General features: G+C 42.8%; 1 protein-coding gene across 1 annotated transcript; it reads right to left on the minus strand.

Annotated features, from left to right (window-relative positions):
* Positions 1-1272: 1272 nt before the first annotated feature.
* LOC133091838 (toll-like receptor 2) lies at positions 1273-20699 on the minus strand. Its single transcript, XM_061191033.1, is given in 6 exon segments — positions 1273-2021; positions 2024-2097; positions 2099-2262; positions 9795-9940; positions 18322-18393; positions 20576-20699. Coding segments are annotated over 6 exon segments (1329 nt in total).
* Between the last annotated feature and the right edge of the window lie 1022 nt (positions 20700-21721).

Below are 21721 nucleotides of genomic sequence, written 5' to 3' on the forward strand. Positions count from 1 at the left end.
GAAGAAGCATTCTAGTTTCTCTTTGACACAGGAGGAAATGCCATGCAAATTCTAAGTGGCCGAATTGAGATTTGAAACCAGAATTTTACCCTAAACCCAGGGTTCTTTGTGTTACCCTATTCCACATGCCTAGTCCTCATCAAAGGCTCCAGCCTCAGGCAAACTCAATCTATAGGCATGAATGTGAACTTGAGGGGGTAGAGTCTGTTTTCCTATACAGTTTACTGATTACCGTGGGGACATTTCTCTGCATCCCTGACCATTCAGGCTCTCCAGCTGTCTGAAACACTTTCTTCTTATTACTTCAAAATCTCCCCCTCTCTTCCTCATGATTTCTCAAGTGTGTCCTTCAGAAAACTTCTTTCCAATTTTTTGCCCAGAAACTGAAAACCTCTGTTCTTTCTCTATATATCTTTCCTAGTTGAGCTGCCTAGATTGACTGGTGTTATTGCTTTGTAATCCCAAAGTTGATTAGAATATTCTGACAAAGTTAAGTAGAAATTATGTATTTACCCACAACTTACTACCAGTGTCATCTACATGCAGTGAATTTTTCTCTACACTCTCAGCAAAGCTATTAGCACCTTCTACTCGGGCACATCCTTATACGTGTTCAGTTCTTCACGTTTTTGAAGCACTTTCACATAAATCTTTTCACCTGAGTCTCATAATAACACGTGAAATAAATAGTTCTGATATTATTACGCCTTCAGTTCAAGTGATTAAAGAACTTGCCTCAAGTCATATGGCTCAGAGCCAAGTGGCAAATCCCAGGTTAGACTCCAAAACGCCTTAGTTTCTTTTCAGTATAAGACCTCCTCTAACTGCCTACAAAACTTATTCTTTTTTTAAAGTTAGAAAATGAACACAATATGAAAAGATAATTCGGTAAAAAGTAATTCTCATGGTATCTATATTTTTGAGAATCTGACTGAAATTCTACAATGAAATTATCAAAAAACACAGTCTATCTTGTTCACATAAAATATTTTGTAATAGAGAAAATAATAAATATATCCATCAAAAATCACTTAATGAAAATCTGCTGTAATCCTTGCACTAATACACAGATCGTTGTACGCAAATGCTCATTCTTCGAAATTTTTCTACTTTGAAGAGATTTCAATAACATCTAACTTTTGAAGAATACTATTTAATAGTGTCTATGCAAAATGATAATAGTAAAACTCTGAATCAACATAGAGCTGAGTTTTGAAACCTGAGAATATTTCATTTTATAGATATTTTTTTTTAAAAAACTAGAATTGTTCTTCAACTGAAACCCTTCCTGCTGGGGATGGCCTTTTTCTCAATGGGCTCCAGCAGAATGAGAATGGCAGCAGCATCGTTCTCATCAAAGGGACGAAAATGGGAGAAGTCCAGTGCGTACTTGCACCACTCACTCTTCACAAAGTTCTCAGAAAGCACAAAGATGGTTTTGTGGCTCTTTTCAATGGAATCAACGATATTGTCAATAATCCACTTGCGAGGAATGAAGTCCCGCTTGTGAAGACACAACTTAAAGGGAGGTCTGAAGTGCTCCAGCTCCTGGACCATGAGGTTCTCCACCCAGTAGGAATCCCGTTCACTGTAGGACACAAAGGCGTCATAGCAGATGTCCCTGCGGGGAGCCTTCCTGGGCTTCCTCTTGGCCTGGAGCCAGGCCCACATCATCTTCATGTACCACAGTCCGTGGAAACGGTGGCACAGAACCCCCGCAAGCAGGAGCAACAGGAAAAGGGCACAGCACACGGCAGACACCACGGCTGCCCTGTGGCATTCAGAAGGTGAGAGCCGGGTGTCCTGAACGCGCTGGCCCCGCACGGGGGATGGAGAGTCACACAGGTAGTCTTCTGGCCAGTCGATCAGGACTTGGGCCAGGGCCTGCTGCCCCTGCGTGAAAGACAGGAAGTCACAGGAGCAAACGAAGCTGTTGCCACCAGCTTCCAAAGTCTTCAGTTTTTGAAAAGAATCAAGTTGCTCCTTAGAGAAAGTTTTATTTTCTTGCTTACTTTCCAAGGAAAGGAAGTACCTGGGAGCATCTTCGACATGTACCTGAAAATGTAAAGTTCTTTAAGATGTGACAAAATAAAAGACTATATGGCTAACATCTAATATGCCTAGTGTCTGGGAAACATTGAGTGTTAGATTGTATATTTTGACACTGGATAAATTCAAGTATGTTACCTTTTCTGGCCACTGATAAGAGTTAAGTAAAGAACCAAGTGTACACTGACAAAGATCAATGTTAGTCAGGTTTTTCTAGAGAAAGCAACATTGTGCAGAGTTTATAGATTATTTTGTCTTAAAATCAAAGTATGTAGGGAGAACCTTTGAACTGACTGTTTCAGTTCTTCTCCAACCATCAAATGTTCACTGAGATCCAAGTATCCTGTGGATTTTAAATATTGAGAAGGGAGATATGGTATTAAGCAAGCTTTGGCAGTTTCAACTGTGAATATCTTTAGTTAATATAAAAGCATGTTTTTAAAGTTCTATCATTGTGGAAAATTCTCATAGCTAAGCTCTGTTGTTATTACAGTTTCTATTGGGCCTGGTCTGATCATGGGATCGCAGCCATCCCATTTTCCATTTTCCTGAAGTACAGTCTTCCAGTTCTACATTCAATAACTGATTTTCAAATCTTATTGTTTAATTACTTCAACTTGTTTTACTATTAGTATTTTCACTGTGGGCCTGAGTGTAAGAGTGTCTTCTGTTACTTGTGATCTCATATGAAGAGCAGTATTTCTGAGTTCTAAATATTTTGGAAACTTGAAAGATTGACAAAACCTTTCCGAGTGAAATTGACCTCTTTATATGTGGCCAAAAGGTACAAATTTCCAGTTATAAGATATATAATTCTGGGAATGTAATGTACAGCATGGTGACTATAGTTAGTACTACTGTTTTAGTAATACTGTTATTATACCTTCGAAACTTGCTAAGAGTAGATCTTAAAATTTCTCATCATAAGAAAAAAATAGTAACTATGTGAAATGATGGATTTTAACTAAACTTATTGTGATAATTATTTCACACTATATATACATATATCAAATCATTATGTTATACATCTTAAACTAATACAATACTACATGTCAATCATATCTCAATAAAACTCGGGCAAGGGGGACACATTGAGATACCACTACATGCCCACTAGAAAGGCTAAAATGAAAGACTGACAATACCGAGTGTCGGTTAGGATGTAGAACAACTGAAACTCTCAAACATTGCTGCTGGCAATGCAAAATGATACACCCACTTTGGGAAAGTTTGACAGTTTCTTATCAAATTAAATATGCACTTAATGATGCAACAATCTCAATCCTAGGTAATTACCCACGAGAAATGAAAAAATAAGTCCAACAAAAGCATGTACTTTATTCAGAGCTAGAAATGACCCAAATATCTATCATCTCATGAACAGATAAAGAAATCGTTGTATGTGTATACAATAGAATACCACTCAAAAATAAAAAGGCGGAGCTGCTGAAATATGCAAGAATATGGATGATCTGAAAAGAATTATACGAAGTGAAAGAAGTCAGACACAAACAAATACATACTATAGAATTCATTAAGTGAATTCTACACAATTAATTTAGATTTAAATTCTACACAAAGCAAAACTATGACAGAAAGCAGAGGTATCAGGGAGCCGGGTGGGGGAGGGGATTGATTGCATAGAGGCATATGGGGACTTTTGGGGGTGATAGAAATGTTCTGTATCATGATTGTGATGGTGGTTACATGACTGTATGTCTTTGTCAAGATCATCAAACTGTACTTTTTATATTGATAAATTTTATTATATATAAATTATCTCAATAAAACCGACTTTAAAACATCCTCTTCTCTCCAAGAGCAAAGGATGGATATATCAGGCCTCCAAAATAGAGGAGCTAACCTTTTGCTCGCCTTTTAGAGAAGGAAGGAGAAAACACCTAATTTCTCTAGCAGGTCATCCTGCCTTGCTTGTAAAATGTCTCCTTTCACTTTAATAAGTTTACATTAATTTCTCTCACTTGCAACCAAAAGAGACCTGACTAAGATATTTCTTGACGGAAAGAAAATTGTTTCTTAAGTAACTCAGGAAGTCCAAACTACCTAGAAATATAATATCATAAAATCTTCTAATATCATATTCAGATGGCTTTATCCCTTCTGGAATGCTCATTTTCAGCTTTCTGCCTTGCCAGTACCACTCCATGTGTAATCAGAGCGATTCAGCACCCAAATTTTACAAAGTCCATTCCAGGACTAAACTCATCAGACTATAATGATTCCAGAAATTAAGATATTCCTAGTAAGAATGGTCTAAATGTTCATTTTTTAAAAAAAGAAAGGAAGGAAGAAAGAAAGAAGAAACAAAGACCAACAAAATCTCTTAGAGTAAAATTGACTGCTTCATCTGTCAGCCCAAGTGACTGATCTTCTACATTGATTTCAGACTTCTTGGTACCTAACTCCAAGGATTGGAAGCATCAAACTTAAGTTAATTCAGAACAGAAAGTCCATAAAAGTCTTGTTGTTTTTTTTTAATTTAGAGAATCTGTGAATATTTCAGGAATCTAAAACTTGGGAAAATGAAAAAAGAGAGGGAAAGAGACTTTTCTTCAAGTTCTCTGATGCATTATCCCAGATGCAAAGGGCCAAACCATGAAGATGATATATGAGGTAAGTTTGTATAGGTTAGGTCCAAATATACAAAACTCTCAAGGACAATGCAAATAATTTTCATCTGTTGCAAGACTGGTAGTAGATGATAGAAAAGGAGATTTCAAATTCACACACAGCTGCTGAAAGTGGTTGGATGTAAATTTCATGAGGGCATGGACTTTGTTCTCCTTTTTGCAGTGACGGATTCCCAGCCCTGAGAACACAGTAGGCACTAATCAACTATTACTTGCTTTTTTTTTTTAATAGTTATTTATTTATTTATTTGGCCGATTCGGGTCTTAGTTGCGGCACGCGGATCTTCGTTGTGGCACGGGGGATCTTTCATTGCGGCACGAGGGCTCTCTAGTTGCGTCACGGGAGCTCTAGAGCACGTGGGCTCTAGTTGTGGTGCGCAGGCTTAGTTGCCCCGCGGCATGTGGGATCTTAGCTCCCTGACCAGGGATCAAACCCGCGTCTCCTGCATTGGAAGGCAGACTCTTAACCACTGGACCACCAGGGAAGTCCCAACTATTACTTGTTGAGTGGTGGATTGACATGCCTTTTCAGAACATCAGTTGGGTCTGGAGGAATGGAGTATGGACATTGCAGACACAGGTGGGACTGCAAGGGAGAGAAGTCTGACCAGCGGCTTCTAGCCCCAACTTCCTACACTTGCCGCACAATAGCTGACCTTGTTTAAAGACGAGAATGAAGAAATATAGTGTATTCTTTCCAACCACAGAGTCAGACAAAACCATGAGCGAGCAGCTGGTATCATTTTAATATCTGTATGGCCTCATCAGTCAGGAAGAATATGAAAAGAAGGCAGAATTTTATCAATTTCTAAGTTCTTTGGAGTGCCTTGGGAAATATATTGAAATATCTTAAGAATCAAATAACTGCTAAACCCTACCATGTGATGTGGCAGTCTGGGTAGGAGTTGCTGCCTTCCATGTGGATGGAAAAAAATGAGCTCATGATAATGACTCAGACCCAGGGACATGAGCTGTGTGACCACTGCCTTCTCTAGGTTCAGTCCTGTTACAAAGCATAACTAGGGTTCAGTGTGTACCAGTCACGGTCACAGACAAGAATATTGCCAGCTTCCTAGGCCATATCATTGGCCACCTCTCTATGAATGAATTCCCAAATTATGTATGATGATGTAATGGTTTCCTACGTGTGTGTAAGTATCTTTCAAAGCCTGGAGGTTGCTGTCTTCTTGGCCATTGTATGGACATTCATACTTGACCCAAAAAGTTTCTGGATGCAATCTCTGGAAGACTTATAATTAGTATTTATATTAATATGTTGTGTTAAGGAATCTATGAATATTTGGTTTTTAAAGACTTGTCATATTTTTTAAAATTTGGTCTATTAGATTCAAGGTCAAGCTTGTAATTCCAACTTAAAATGTATACTTCATTTATATTTGTGATTTTAATTTGAAATTTTTCATTGTTTGTAGAAACACGGGTTGAAACATTTGTCATACATTGAAACATTTAAGAGAGCTTAAATTTTACCATATTTATAAGTGTATTAGTTATATTAGAATTGTTTAAGAACTCAGGGAAGTTTTACTAAGTCAAACAATTGACACTTAAAGAGAACATCAAATATATTACATTTATAAATGCCGCTAAAATTAATTAAAAGTTTAATTAGCTAAGTTTGTGAATGGGACCAAACAAAAGCCAAAGTCCCTTTTAAACTGATGTTTAAATTTAGTAGATGTACTAATAGTTAGTCAAACCTAAAAGCTTAAGGAAGGACAAGATTTTTAACCCGGCAAATTTAGTTATTTAGATATTAAATCATAAAGCCAAAGCAAACTCCTGAATTATCTCTTCTGCAGACAAAAAGTTATGAGGACTTTTTTTAAAAAAAGCCAACATTGACAAAATTAAATTTGAGTCACCAAAGAAAAAATTTGCCATGTCCTTCCTTCCTCTTCTGCTGCCTGTGGCCACGGCTTCCTCTGGCTTGGGTCAGTTACAGCCTCATCTTCTGGTCTGATCCTGTGTGTCCTGCCAGTGTCCTTCTGCTCTTCCCTCAGCTATGGCTTCCTTGAGCTGTCAATCACTGGAACAGATTTGACTGTGTATACATTATTTACCATGTGCCAGCTCCAGCCCTTTTAGATTACTAAGAGATGATTTGTACTAAATGTTGGTTTATATGATGGGATTAAATCTATGGGATTAAATCCATGGTTAGGGTTAGGGGTAGGGTAGGGTAGGGTAAGGCATCATCAGATCCAGGAACTCCATTCCCTGATCAAATGTGAGAGTCACTGACTTATCTCCCCAAACTTTTGTAAGAAAACCAGTCCCTCTGAGGCTCCCAGCTCACATACGCCATTTGCCCTCATGCCCTCCTCTGTCTCTCACTGTCTGCTGACCTCCTGCTCCCTTCCTCTCACTTGTCCAAGACTTTGGCATCTGCTCACAGACTTCTTCTTAAGATCTTCCAGGAGCCCAGCTGCTTCACAAAGATGACCCACCTGTCACCTCTCGGTTCCTATACCCACTCGTCCCCCCTCGGTTCCTATACCCCCTCGTCCCCCGAGCTCCTCCTCTGCACTACCTAGGTCACTCCCTGGACCCGGGGATTACCAACAGTTGTCCAAGTTCAAAATGACTAACTCAGCCTCCTGCATCTTGCTCAGAGTCCACTGGTTCCCTCCTCTTCCCCCAACCCATTGGTCATCTCCTGCCTTGTCTTTCTTCCTTATTTAGTGTAGATTCAGGCCAATGCCTGGTGCAAGCTGGAGCTCACAGGTGGAAGGGTCAGCAGAACCCGGGGTTCCCATCTTCTAAGCATTCTGTGGAGAGTCATACTTGGCCCCAAATTTCTGGTTTGCTGGGTTCTTCCCCCTTTTTTACAGGGAAAATACCAGCCTGGGTGTGGCCACCGGATGGTCTGAATATGCATGCCCATTGCACAGGGGCGCTGGGGGTGCCAGCAGGAGGTCTTGGGGAAGTTGGGATGATGCAGCCTTTCTTACTTCAGAATCTCCAAGACACCCTTACCACCCCTGCAAACCCTCTTGCCAGTGGTGTCACCAAACACGGAGTTGAAGGAGAGGGCTTTCCCCTCCCCCCAATCTCCAGAAGCCTTCCCTGCCCTTCCATATGAACAGTTGGTGTTTTCTCACTATCATGTAATGGAAAATAGTATACAAAAAGTTTCAAGCCCTCTCACCCCTGAGTCAGATCACCACTTCTAAATAGAAATTCTAGAGCCACCACTCTCTTTTCCTTATGTTCCTATTCCTCCTATGTGACAAAATCCTAAACCTGAAAGTTCCCTATGGACTTAGGGGAGACCAGGCACTTTTTTTACACTTTTCTAGCCAACCCACCTCACCCTTCACCCTCCTCCAGCCACTGGCAGTCTCTGCCTCCCCACATGCTCTCAGGGATGACTTTGCCTCTTATTTCGCAGAGGAAATTAAAGCCATCCACAGAGATCCCCTCAACTTCTCACTGCTGAGCTCCTACCCACACCCACCCTCCCCTCCTGCTGCAGTAGGAGAGGGCTCCCTCCTAGAATGGCCGCCAGCCCCACCTGGTTCAATCGAGACGCTCCCTCCCTGCCGTCTCAGGAACCACGTGCTGCTTAGTATCCTTTCTCTCTCCTGTATTTTCCACCGCTCCATCTCAACCAGATCATTCTTACCAGTGTTTACACATCCTCAAGTCTCTTCCATATGTATTTCAAATAAACAAACAAAAACAAATTCTCATCTCCCTCAAGCTTCCCTCTCTCTCCTCCTTCATAGAGTAACTTCTGGAAAGAGCTCTTTATACTTCCTGTCTCTGTTTCCTCACCTCTTGCCCAGCCTTTAGTCTACTCCAAGCTGGCTTCCACCCCTATCACTCCAACCAGCACTTGCAAAGGTCATCAATGACCGCCATACTGCTAACTCCCAAATACATTGTATTCTTCCTGTTGTCTAACCTGTCAGAACAAATCTCCTTGCTGACACTCCTTCCTTCTTTTCTTCTCCCTTGGCTTCCATGACCCCACATACTTAGGCTTCCTTTTCGATGCTCCTTTTCAGACTTATCCTCCCTTACCCTGTTTCCCAAGTCTAGGTCCTAGGCCACTCCTCACTGGCTGCTTTCTTCCTAAGGAGTCTCATTTATGTTCATCTCTATGCCAATACCTCTCAAATTTAAGTCTCCCATGCAGACATCTCATCCGAGCTGCAGACCTAGATGGGCAACTGCCTTCTGGAGACATGCGTCCACGTGGATGTCTCAGAGCATGTCCACTCAGCATGTCCAAATCTGAGCTCATGATACTTCTTGCCAAGGCTGGTCCTCTCTTAGTGTTTTTTATTTCAACATGTGGCACCACCATCTATCCAGAAGCATCTGCTAAAGACTTAGTTCCGCTGATTTTACCTCGAATCCATCCAACTCCTTTTACTTCCACTTCCATCAACCTAGTTAGAGCTACCTTCACCTCTTGCCTGGACTATGAAAACAACCTCCTGATGGTCTCACCTGCTTCGCCTTCTCCGTAGCTCCTTCTTCACGCTGCATCTAGAGCAGCCCCCTCTAATGAAAATATCATGGGAGCTGCTTATGTAATTTTAAATGTCCTAGTAGTTACATTTTAAAAGGTAAGCAAGAAACAGGTAAAACTGATTTTAATTACATTTTATTTGACCCCAAATATTACCATTCCAATATGTAAAGATTATGAAAAAAGTAACAAGATATTTTACATTCCTTTTTTACACTGTCATTGAAATCCAGTGTGTATTTTACATTCACAGCACATCCCAACTAAGACCAGCAACATTTCAAGTGTTCAATACCCATGTGTAGCTAGTAGCTACCATTACTGGACAGTAGAGATCTAGAATGATCTTTTAACAATGCAAATCTGATCATTTCACCCCACCTCAAGTTTAATATTCTTCTGTGGCTTCCAAATTGTTCTTAGGATTAGGATCCAAGTATTTAACATAGGCTACAAGTTCCTGCAGGGTCTGTGATGTGGCTTGTGCTTCAACTTCTGGTCTCTGCCTCTTCTCACCCTCACCGTCTGTGTGCTGCCACATCAGCCACATCAGACTTTCAGGTTTCCAGACCCACGGAGTTTCCACCCACCACAGATCCTTTGCATATGCTGTTCCCTGTGCTGTGGATACCATCCTCTACTACCATCCCCTCCACCATCACCAGCACCTCCACCACCAACATCATCTCCACCACTAGCACCAGCATCCCCACTGCACCATCACCACCATCTCCACCTGCACCATCACCTCCATCATTACAGTATCACCAACACCATCACCACCACCTCCACCTGCACCATCACCTCCATCATTACAGTATCACCAACACCATCACCACCACCTCCACCTGCACCATCACCTCCATCATTACAGTATCACCAACACCATCACCACCACCTCCACATGCACCATCACCACCTGCCATAGAGACTCTCACTTCTCCTTCAGGTCTCCACTCACCTTCACTTCCCTTACTCTTCAGCCTAGATATGTGTTCCTTTCCTTCATAGCATTTAGCTTAGTTTGTAACTATATCCTCCCACATGTGTGATTAGTGCCTGTCTCTCTCATGAGGCCATAAGAAGAATTGTTTAGCTCACTATTGTATTCTCAGTGCTTACCCAGTGACTTGTATATAGTATGTGTTCAGTAAAAACTTTTGAATAAATAAATGAATAAATCAAGATACTCAGGAAATAAAGAACCATAAAATGGGGCACAGAATAGAGCTTGAAGAATGGAGGAGAAGTCAGGGAACACTGTCAAGTTTGGCAGGTAGACTCCAAAGCGGGATGGAGGAGTGGGAGGTAGATGCTTATACTAAGACTGATCTTGTGTTAGTGTCTCCACTTGAAGTTTAATGTATGTTTGTTTAATGCCTTAACAAGTCTATGAGGCAGGTATTATCTGCATTTTAAATTTAAAGAGGCTCAGAAGGGTTCAGGACTTGTCAAGTGACATAGGTAGGATTGGAACCTCTCTCTGTCTGATTTCAAAGCCCCTGCACCATGCGTTTCACTAGATCTCCATAGACAGATGCCTATGCTTCATAATCTTGCTAGTTTTACTCAATGAGAATAATACTATTCAATGAGAATGTGACTGAACCCTCAAATAATAGAAAAGGCTAGATTTTTTATAGTGCGTATGTACGTGCCCCTATTTTGTTGCAAGATTTCTTCATACAAATGTTGCCCAAATGCATTGCACAATTCAAGTGTGATTGCCTCATATGAGACACTTAAGCAAAACAAACCTTGTCTGAAATGGTAGCATTTACTATTTTGAGAAGGAAGTTAAATGATGATTGTATGGGACCTTCTCAATACCAGTTGACTTTCCCTCCTGTTTAAGCGAGTTTATGCATATAATGTGCTTAACAGAAACTTGGCATACAAAGAGATCAATAACTGTTGGCTGGTATTATCATGATCATGATCGTTATCCTTCCTGGCTCATAACAGCTTTTCCCTCATTTCCTGCATACATACTAAAATATAGGATCATAAAAATATGCTATTCCGGCTCTAAAGGACTCACATGAATCGCTGCCATAAATCAGCTTCTGGACTGAATCAGTTCAGCCGCCAAACATGGCCCATGCACCACAGAGCACAGATCCAAAGCCGAACCCGACTGGTTTCCAGGGCTCAGCATAACAGAGTCCCGCCCCTCGTCCACAGCGTTATGGGGACAATGGAGCAAAAGGGCCAGAGCTTTGTCGTCAGAGAGACTCGGGTTCAAACCTTACCTCTTCCACATGCTAGCGTTATGACTGAGCAGATCACAAGACTCAGTTTTTACATCTGTTAAAGGGGAATGATAACTCTTAGCCAGGGTATAATGCCCAGAAGCTGGTACATGCTCAGTGTTAGCTATTATTTTTTAAGAGGCATTTAAACTGTGGGAACTTAGTTCCTGCTCTAGTTTGCTGTAGGTCAGCCAGTCTAATCCAATTGTTGATGGATCAGGAGAAAAATAATGAGAACATTCGTCCTGGGGGAAGGAATCTCACACAGTCACTTGCTCTGCCCACAGCCACCTTTCTATTTCCTGATTCAAGGGGCCACTGCCCCCAACCCCCCAGAATCTGGGGGGACAGCAGGAATATCACCTCGACAACCATGAACCTGCCATGGCTACAGTGGGGTCTGGTCCTCCCTCAACTGTCCATCTGTCCAACAGTCCCGATTGACTTTTAGAAAGTTAGGATACTATGACTCTTGCTTGTTGTGAGAAATAATATTTCAAAGTGTTTTTAAAACAGGTCTGCCATGAAAGTACAGTAGGGAGTCAGTGTGTGCTGTGGTTACAGATAGAGGTCGTGGGCCCTCTTGCTAACTGCGTGATCCTCTCCAGTTATCATCTCTGTAAAATGAACTTAATAGGGTTGTTATGACGATTAGGCAAAGTGCCTTCTGCAAAGCACAAGCAGTGCCTGGCCTTTGGGAGTGCTATGAGTTGTTTGTCAGTAGAGCCAAAAGAATAATTGTATTTATTTTGTGGAAAATCAACTGGAGAAATGAAGCTGCCTGTCCATATCTGTGCACAAACATGTAGCATATGAATAATAATAATAGGTGACAAAAGTACACAGTGATGGGGTGAATGAGAAGAGAAAGCGGATTGCAGCTCTGTTGACTGAGGAACTCTTAGACCCGTGAAATTGCAGAACTCAAAGTTGTGTTGGCAGATAACAAAAATTCCGAGAGAAAATTAAACGATATGAATGGGTGTGGATATCTGGGTAGATTTTTTTCCCCCCACTCTTTTCTAAAAAAGCATTTGTTTCTAATCTTAAGCTGACTGCCCTGCCAGGAAAATTACCAGATAACTGTTGCCACTCAAATAATCAGATCCCAAACCTATCTTTCTGGTCCAATGAGGGCAGAAGACCCAATAGGTGAGGAAAGACCTTATTCAATGTCAACCAAATATAAAGTCACCGACCCTCCCCCCGTGTCACTCTCGAAGAAGCAGGCATTATCAAGAAAGAATTATTCCTTGAGGGACCTGGAAAGGACTAACTGGCCAGAAATTCTGTATGAAAATGATGCCATAGAAAGCGTTCACTTGGACGAATAAGCCCCTTTGACAAAAGGTAAATACACTAAGGAATGTAAATATTATGGGGCTTCCGACTTTAAGATGAATATTGTTTCCCTCTTACCAACTAGACGAGCTCAGTTTCTCTCAGAAAATGAGGGTTTGATGACACAGGTGGAGGTGCAATTTGGGAGCAGAGGGTGTGGCCTCAGGCAGGTTCAACTGGGACAATGAAGGCAAAGTATTAGGGAAGAGGGGGGGACCCCCTCAGAAGCAGAGAATAGAGTCCAGGAAAGGAGAGGGGACAGAGGAAGGAGGAGGGGAGGAACCCACTCCAGGAAAACCTCATTTGAGAACATGTTTTGTCTCTTTGTCAAGGGACGGCTCCAGGCCACACCCGCAGGCCCAACAGTAGCGTATTGTTCCTTTTGGAGGAGAGACCTGGGACTGCTCTGGGAGGGGAAGGTCGCTGCTCTCCTTTCCAAGACTGCGGGCCAGCTCTGCTGAGGAAGCTTCCCTGCATCGTGGGCACACAGGAAGACTTGTTCTGCTTGAAATCTCAGAAACTTGCACAACTGGACCAACCCCAGCTCTGCCAGGAAGTGGGCAGGACAACTCTGTCTTGCCGCAGGCTGTCCAGGGAGTGACTGCAGTCAAATTCCACTCTTGCATCACATGTTTCCAGAAATTTCAGTTTTAGGAAATGAAAGTGACTGCTCTGGAGGACCTGAACTTCCCATTGGAACCACGCCATGCCCAGCACAAGCCATCGTGCAGGAAGCCAACCCAGAAAGGGGCGGCCTGCAAAGGGAGGGTGGCAAGAGAGCAGGACTGTCAGGCACCTATGAGGGGCCAGACATTGGCTTTCTGTTGACAACGTTTACTCAGCGTGTCCTTCTGTCAGGCGTGGAATTAGTTGCGGGGGTGAACGGCACAAAGTCATGGCCCCTGCCCTTGAGAAGCTCACAGTTTTAAAAAGGAACAAATCTAACAAAACAGAAACAGACTTACAGATACAGACACCAGACTGGTGGTTGCCAGAGGGGAGAGGTGTGGGTGAGAGGCAAAATGAGTGACGGAGATTAAGGGGTACACACTCGTAGGAATAAAATAGATAAGATACAAGGATGTACTGTACAGCACAGGGAATATAGCCAATATTCTATAAGAACTTTACATGGAATATAATCTATAAAAATATCAAATCACTGTGTCCTACACCTGAAACTAATCTAATATTGTAAGTCATACTTCGATTGAGAACAAAAACTCACAGTCTTACAGGGAAGACATAAGTTGTGCAAGTAATTCCAAGAGGGACAACATGAACATTACACATGAGGCGAAAGTCTCTCAGCATCCCTGTGAAAGATTTATGACCCCCATTTTGCAGATGGGCAAACTGAGGCTCGTAGAGGTCAGAGAAGCTAGTAAGAAGCACAGCCAGGATCTGAACTCCAGTCACCTAATTCCATAGCCCATGTTCTTTCTATCAGCTGCCTTTCAGTCTCTACCATGTGCATGTCACCAGGGTGAGAGCTTGAAAAACTATTTACTCTGAGCTTCCTACCTTCCAAGGGTGAAGAGCTACACAAATAGGTGGATTTGCCAAGAGTAGTAGAATGAAAAATGGTGACAGGAAGTGGTGGCCCCACCCTCACTGGGTCGGTGGTCTTCTGCGTGCCAGTCAGTGTTTCTGGGCCTCAATTTCTTGGGAGTGTTACCTTTTTACGGGGTTGTTAAGAAGATTAAATTAGATGGTGGATGTGAAAAGTAGTTTGTAAGTTAAAACCACTGTTCTCATGCTTATTATTCTTACTACTACTTTTCAGCTTTGGAAGATACAGTAGTACCTGCCTTGGGAGCAAAGAGCAGGCGTGTTTACTGCCCAGTTGGAAAGATTTGAGTTCCCCAAGCTCAGGGATCCTCTGCTGTCATACACCCCACTGTGTGTGCAGGTGTCACGGGGCCCTCGTCACCCTGCCCCATGGGAATCTGGGCTCAGTGAACCACGCAAAATGCTGATACTCTAGCTGCTGCCATTGCTGTAAGAAATTATCCTTTGTCACTGGTCTCCTGTGTTCTGCCAGCATCCATGGGACCGTGACAAGCCAACTGGTTAGCTTGCCTTTGGAAGGTGGAAAAGGCAAGGAAACGGACTTTTCTCCAGAAAGGATTTTAACCCAGTGCCCGACCTCCAAAACTATAAGATTAAAAAATTTTTCTTGTCTTAAAGACACTAAATTTGCAGTAATTTGTTAAAGCAGCAATAGGAAACTAATACAGCACTGTCCAGAAGTGATCGTATCTGAGGTTTTACCCCAATTTCAAGCTAACCAGTCAAGGAATGACCTTGACTCTGACACTCTGGTCTCCTTCTTTCACTTATTAACACACTTATGATTACATTGGGGCCGCCCAGAGAATCTAGAATAATCTCCCCATTTCAAAACCAGCTGATTAGCCTCCTTAATTCCATCTGCAGCCTTAATTCCTCCTTGCCGTGTAACATAACATATTCACAGGGTCTGGGGATTAAAATGTGGACGTCTTTGGGAGACGATTATTGTGCCTATCACAAGTAGTAGGAAAGGAATCCACAAGTGTGACAGTTGACAAAGGGAAGCCACTTTGCAATATAACATTGTCACAAAATATCCACATGTTCGAGTCTGGCTGTCCCAATTTCCTGCATTTCTCAGGACAATTATAACCATCACTATGTAATAGAGCCTTATAGTATGTTTATGAAGTTCCCTACATGAGAAATGGCTTTACCATAAATCGAGGCCTGTCTCATGGCTTTCATTTTGAGGCTCTTATTTGACAACCAGATTCCACTATGTGACTTCCTGTTCGTTGTAAACCAGACTATTCCAGACATACTCTCCAAGTTTGGCAAAAATGCTAACAGCCAATTTCTCATGACATGGTTAAGACCAATGAAAGTTTTGTTTTATTTATCTAGATTAAGAAACACTCATCTTATATTATCCTATTTTTTGTTTTAGCATAAATTTAGTTCCTACCATGGATTAAATCATATCATCCTTGTGCATAATGAGAATTGGAACTCAGTAATAAACGTATGACAGAGTTTTAGTTGCTTTAGACTTTTCAAAACATATTATATTTAACATGTTATATTTAATGAATAATTTATTATAGGCAAGTATCTCTCTCTTAAGTTAAACAAAACAAAGTTCTTTTCCATTTATTCGTTCATCCAATAAATATTTATTGAGTGTCCACTATATGCCAAGCAATGCTGGGGAATTAGAAGTGAACAAAACAAATCTTTGCCCTCATGGAGCTTAATTCTTGTCAGGTGGGTAGGGAGGCCAACATGGCGGCATCACTGGGTCCTCTGCTCAGGGTCTCATCAAGCTGAAATTCAGATACTGACTGGGGCTCTCACCACAGCCTAAACCAGGAAAAGAGTCACTTCCAATATTTCTCAGGGTTTTGGCTGAATTCATTTCCTGAAGCCGTGGGTTGAGGATTTGCTTCTAGCTCAGGGTCACTGTTGGCTCCTAGGGGCCACGTGAGCGTCTCCAATACAACCATTTACTTTATGACAGCTGATTCTTCAAAGCCAGCGGCACAGACAAAGTCTGCTAGCAAGACGGGGGTCTTATACGATGTGACATGATTATAGGACCGACATCCCATCACGTTCACCACATTCTATTGGTGAGAAGTAAGTCACAGCTCTTGCCCATACTCAAGAGGAGAATGTTATACAAGGGCATGAACACCAAGATTTAAGGATCATGGGGACCAGCCTAGGGTCTGTCTGCCACATTGAGACCCAGGATGAGTCCAAAGGGGCCAGTTATTTTGCACAAGGGAAACTCTGGAACACGGCCCCATCCTACGTGTCCAGAGGGTGGAGAGATGGAAATATTTGGTGAGCAACATTAATGACCTTCACAAACATGTAAATATACATGTCAAGTGATAATAAATACTATGGAGAAAATAAAGTAGTGTAAGGGGAGAGGGATTGATGGCATGTGGGAATGGGTATCAATCAGGATAGCTTAGGTTATGCTGCTGTAACAAATACACAGAGACCACTGAGGGTCCAGACAAGTCTCCAGGGAAATTTTGCTCTAGGTAGTGACTCAGCAATTCAGGCTAATGAAAGCTGCACCAACCTGTGGTCAAATCATCTGGAACATGTGGTCTGCCCTCTCACTGCAGAAGAAAGCAAACATCAATATTATACATTGACTCTGAAGTGTTTCAAACCAGGAGTGACGTGACTTGTGCTCAAATTCATTATCCAAAGCTTCAAAAGTTCATAAAAAACAGAAGTAAAACCAATGTAAAACTTAAGTAGGAATTAGTAACCTCACTTGTCTTGCAAAACTAAGTTAAACTAAGCTTTGCTTAGTTTAAGCTTAGTTAAACTAAGCTTTGCTTGTAGGAAATTCTCAAGTCTAGTCTCCATCTGTGTTTGATTTTAACAAAAGGGATAAAGGGCAAGGAAGTACAGTCTCCACGTGGGCGATAAGGTGAGACCAGGATAGAAGCCTAAAGGGAGAGAGGGAGTGTCACGGGGACATGTAGGGAGTGAGTGTTTTGGGTGGTGAGGACAGCAGGTGCAAGGCCTTGGAGGCAGAAGCTTTCTTGGTGTCTTTGAGAGATGGTAAGGAGGCCAGCGCTTGGAGTAAAGTGAGAAAGAAGGGCAGTGTGGGAGATGGGGTGGTGGGAATCATGTCATGCAGGCTCTTGGGGGTCATGGCTCTCACGTGTCACGGAAAGCCATGGGTGGGTATGGAGTGCAAGTGTGACACGGGCTGACAAATTGAAAGTTCCGGCTCCGGTTGCTCTGTTAAGAATAGACTATCTCAACACCTTGTCTTTCAAACCAAAGCCCACACACTCCATAACCCAACGTTTGTAGGTGGGGCAGGCAGAGCTCTCTTAAAGCTTGGCTCTCTCAGAAGTCACTTGTAATAGGTCTCTGAGTATTGGATCTTGGCATTATTTTAGGTACTCTTTCGGAATGTATCAATTCTCCATTTCACCTTGAATAATTACTGGGCAGAAGCTTCCTATCCAGTCATTCTTAGAGATCTGATCCCATTTGCAAATAGTCACCTTTCAATGATGTGCTTTTTATGATACCATGAGCTTCGGAGGCTCTGTAGAAAACAGAGAGAGTAGGTACTTGGTTGTCTCTTTCTGAATCCCAGGCTGAAAGACAAGCCGCTATTTGAGCATGCACTTCGGTGGCAGAAGGGAAGAGTATGAGACAAACGGCCATGGGGCGCCTGTTAAATCTTCTCCTGGAAATTAGCACACTGTCACTCTGCCCACATTTCACAGCCAAAGCAAGAAATCAGGCCAAGCCTGACAATGGGGCATGGAGTATATCCCACCCACAGGGGGTGCTGTTCAGAGAGAGAGTGGATATGATCTACCTCGGTCACTAGATCAAGTCAGTCTGGTCTGAGATCCCTTAGGAGGTCTTCAGCTTAGAAGCGCAAGTTCCAGCTGAGCGTGGGGCTCTTTGGGGAGGAGGAGAAGGCATCCGAGGGCCCAGTCATGGTGTCACTCACTCTCCGAGGAAGAGTGAGGCCAGGAAGAGGAGCGGTTGTGAGGAGCAGAGGAGAAGCTCCGGGTCACAGCGTCTGCGGTGGGAGAGGTTCACAAAGAGAGGTGGTCTGCAGGAAATGAAGGATCAGTTGCCTCAACGAGAGACGGCCAATCCCACTGGGGCTGTCTTCGAGCCACTGACCTCCTGCTTCAAGTCACCAGGATATGGTAAAGGCAGCAAAGCCAAGTAACGTCTGCAGCTCAGCCTCCAGCTTTCGCTGGTGTGAGATTTTCAGTCCCATCACACTTTGCTGTGCACAGGTCACTGTCATTTGTTGGACTGCCATGTAGCACCTCCCAGGAGCCAGGCGCCTCCCTGAGGTTGGGGGGGGGGAGTGGGGAGGGGGGAGGTGTGATTCAGGAAGGGGCACGAGGCACTTGTATCAGTACATACGCCAAAAGCAGGATGCCCATTAGGAAGATGTCTGAGGAACAGGAAGCCCTGCCCTGTGCCCTATGTCCTGCTCAGTGGCTGAGGTTGGGCGGGACCAGCCTTGGTCTCTCCCAGTCCTAAGTTTCCATGACCACATCACTGTGTTAGGCCAGCTTTTCTCACAGAAATGACCTGAGAAAAACAAAAGGCAACAAAACTTCAGTATTTAAAACATCGTGTTTTAGCAACAAGGTGGGGCTATTCCACAGTTTATTCTTTTGGCAACAAAACACACAGCTGAGTCTTCCCCTGGCTGACTCATGGCTGCTGGCTCGGCCTGTGCTTAATATCACATCAAAGACCCCAGTGGTCATGTTCTCACCTAGGGTGATCAACTATCCTGGTTTCCTCCGGACTGTCCTGGTTTTAGCCATGAAAGTCTCACGTCCTAGGCAACTCCTCCATCCTGGGCCACCGGGGTGGCTGATCACCCAACTCATCCTTTTTTTCTTTAATTTTTATTTATTTTTAAAATTTTATTGGTGTATAGTTGATTTACAATGTAGTGTTAGCTTCAGGGGTACAGCAAAGTGAATCAGTCATACATATACATATATACATTCTTTTTTAGATTCTTTTCCCATATAGGTCATTACAGAGTATTGTGTAGAGTTCCCTGGGCTATGTAGGTCCTTATTAGTTATCTATTTTATATATAGTAGTGTGTATATGTCAATCCTAATCTCCCAATTTATCCCTTCTCCCTCTTCCCCCCCGGTAACCATAAGTTTGTTTTCTAAGTCTGTGAGTCTGTTTCTGTTTTGTAAATAAGTTCATTTGTATCATTTTTTAAGATTCCACATATAAGGAATATATGATATTTGTCTTTCTTTGTCTGACTTACTTCACTCAGTATGACAATCTCTAAGTCCATCCATGTTGCTGCAAATGGCATTAATTCATTCTTTTTTATGGTTGAGTAATATTCCATCGTATATATGTACCATATCTTCCTTATCCATTCATCTGTCGATGGACACTCAGGTTGCTTCCATGTTCTGGCTATTGTAAATAGTGCTGCAATGAACATTTGGGTGCCTGTATCTTTTTGAATTATGGTTTTCTCCGGATATATGCCCAGGAGTGGGATTGCTGGATCATATGGTAGCTCTATTTTTAGTTTTTTAAGGAACCTCCATACTGTTCTCCATAGTGGCTGCACCAATTTACATTCCCACCAACAGTGCAGGAGGGTTCCCTTCACTCCCCACTCTCTCCAGCATTTATTGTTTTTAGATTTTTTGATGATGGCCATTCTGATTGGTGTGAGCAGATACCTCATTGTACTTTTGATTTGCATTTCTCTAATAATTAGTGATGTTGAGCATCTTTTCATGTGCTTTTTGGCCAACTGTATGTCTTCTTTGGAGAAATGTCTATTTAGACCTTCTGCCCATTTTTTGATTGGGTTGTTTGTTTTTTTAATATTGAGCTGCATGTGCTGTTTGTATATTTTGGAGATTAATTCCTTGTCAGTCGCTTGGTTTTCAAATATTTTCTCCCATTCTAAAGGTTGTCTTTTCGTCTTGTTTATGGTTTCCTTTGCAACTCATCCCTTCTAGTGGATTCTGCAATGAACTGCAGGCTGCTGCTGTGGCAAATACGTGGATTTTAGCATCAGGTAGACCCAAGTTCAAATCTTTGTGTGTGCTACGTCACTTCCAAGCTGTGCGATCTTAGGGAAGTTACTTGTTATTCCAAAACAGAGACAGTATTTACCTTGTGTGATTTGTTATAAGGTCTAAGGTTCTCACCTCACCAGTCACCACGTCCCCATCACTCACTTTCTTCCACGTTACTGGCCTCTGTTCTCTTCCTCAAGCACGCAAAGCTCTCTGTCCCCCTGTGCACTTCCTGCTCCCCTGTCAGGGAGGCCTGGGTATTCCCAGACAGGATCCTTCTTGTCATTCAGGTCCCTGCTTACCTGTTCCCTCCTCATGAGGTCTCCCCTGCCCACTCACTCAGGAGTCCCTTTCCCAACACTCCCAGGCACTCTTTGTCTTCTCCCTGTTTCATTTCCTTCCGAGTGTTGAACATGAGCTGGAACTGTCTTGTCTATTTATGATGGGGGCAGGCAACCTTCTAAAATGGCTCCCAAAGCCCCCACTTCCTGCTACTCATCTCCTCCCCTTGAGTGGGGGGCAGGACCTAGGGACTTGCTCCTAACAAAGAGAATATGGCAAAGTGATGGCAGGTCACTTCTGAGATTATGTCCTAAAGGCATGACTTCTGTCTTCCCTTTCTCTTCCGATCTCTCTCTCTCTCCCCCACCCCTGCCCTGCTTGCTTGTTCTGCTGAAGCGAGCTGCCCTAATGGGGAGGTGCATGTGGCCAGAAACTGAGGTCAGCCTGCAGCCAACAACAAGCAAGACACTGAATCCTGCCAACAACTACATGAATGAGCTTGGAAACAAATTCTCCCCCAGCTGAGCCTTGAGGTGACTGCAGCCCTGACTGACACCCCAAATGCAGCTGTGAGAGAAACTCTGAGACAGAAGGCCCCAAGCTGAGTCGTGCCGATTCCTGACCCGCAGAAACTGTGACATAATAACTGTTGTTATTTTAAGTCACTAAGTTGGGGGTCATTTGTCATGCAGTAATCAAGAACTAATGCAGTGATGTATTGTTTTTTTCCGCCTCTAGATTATTAGCACCCTGGTAGAAGGGAGCATGCCTGTCTTGTTTACTGTGGTATGTCCAGAGCACAAAACAAAGTGTGGCACATAATAGCTGCTCAATTTTATTGAATGAGCAAATCATGAGGACACGGGCTGCCTACAGGGCACGTCAGGAGAGATGAAACAAATATTTGTTGAATGAATGAGTGATTTAGTGGCCAATTAAATGTGAGGAGGGTTGGGAAGAGAGAGTGTCTGGGCTGACTTATCTGTAACTATCAAGCGCCTAGGCCCCTACTGTGGACTCAGAAGG

This window comes from Eubalaena glacialis, chromosome 5 (assembly GCF_028564815.1).
Source record: "Eubalaena glacialis isolate mEubGla1 chromosome 5, mEubGla1.1.hap2.+ XY, whole genome shotgun sequence".
Taxonomy (NCBI): domain Eukaryota; kingdom Metazoa; phylum Chordata; class Mammalia; order Artiodactyla; family Balaenidae; genus Eubalaena; species Eubalaena glacialis.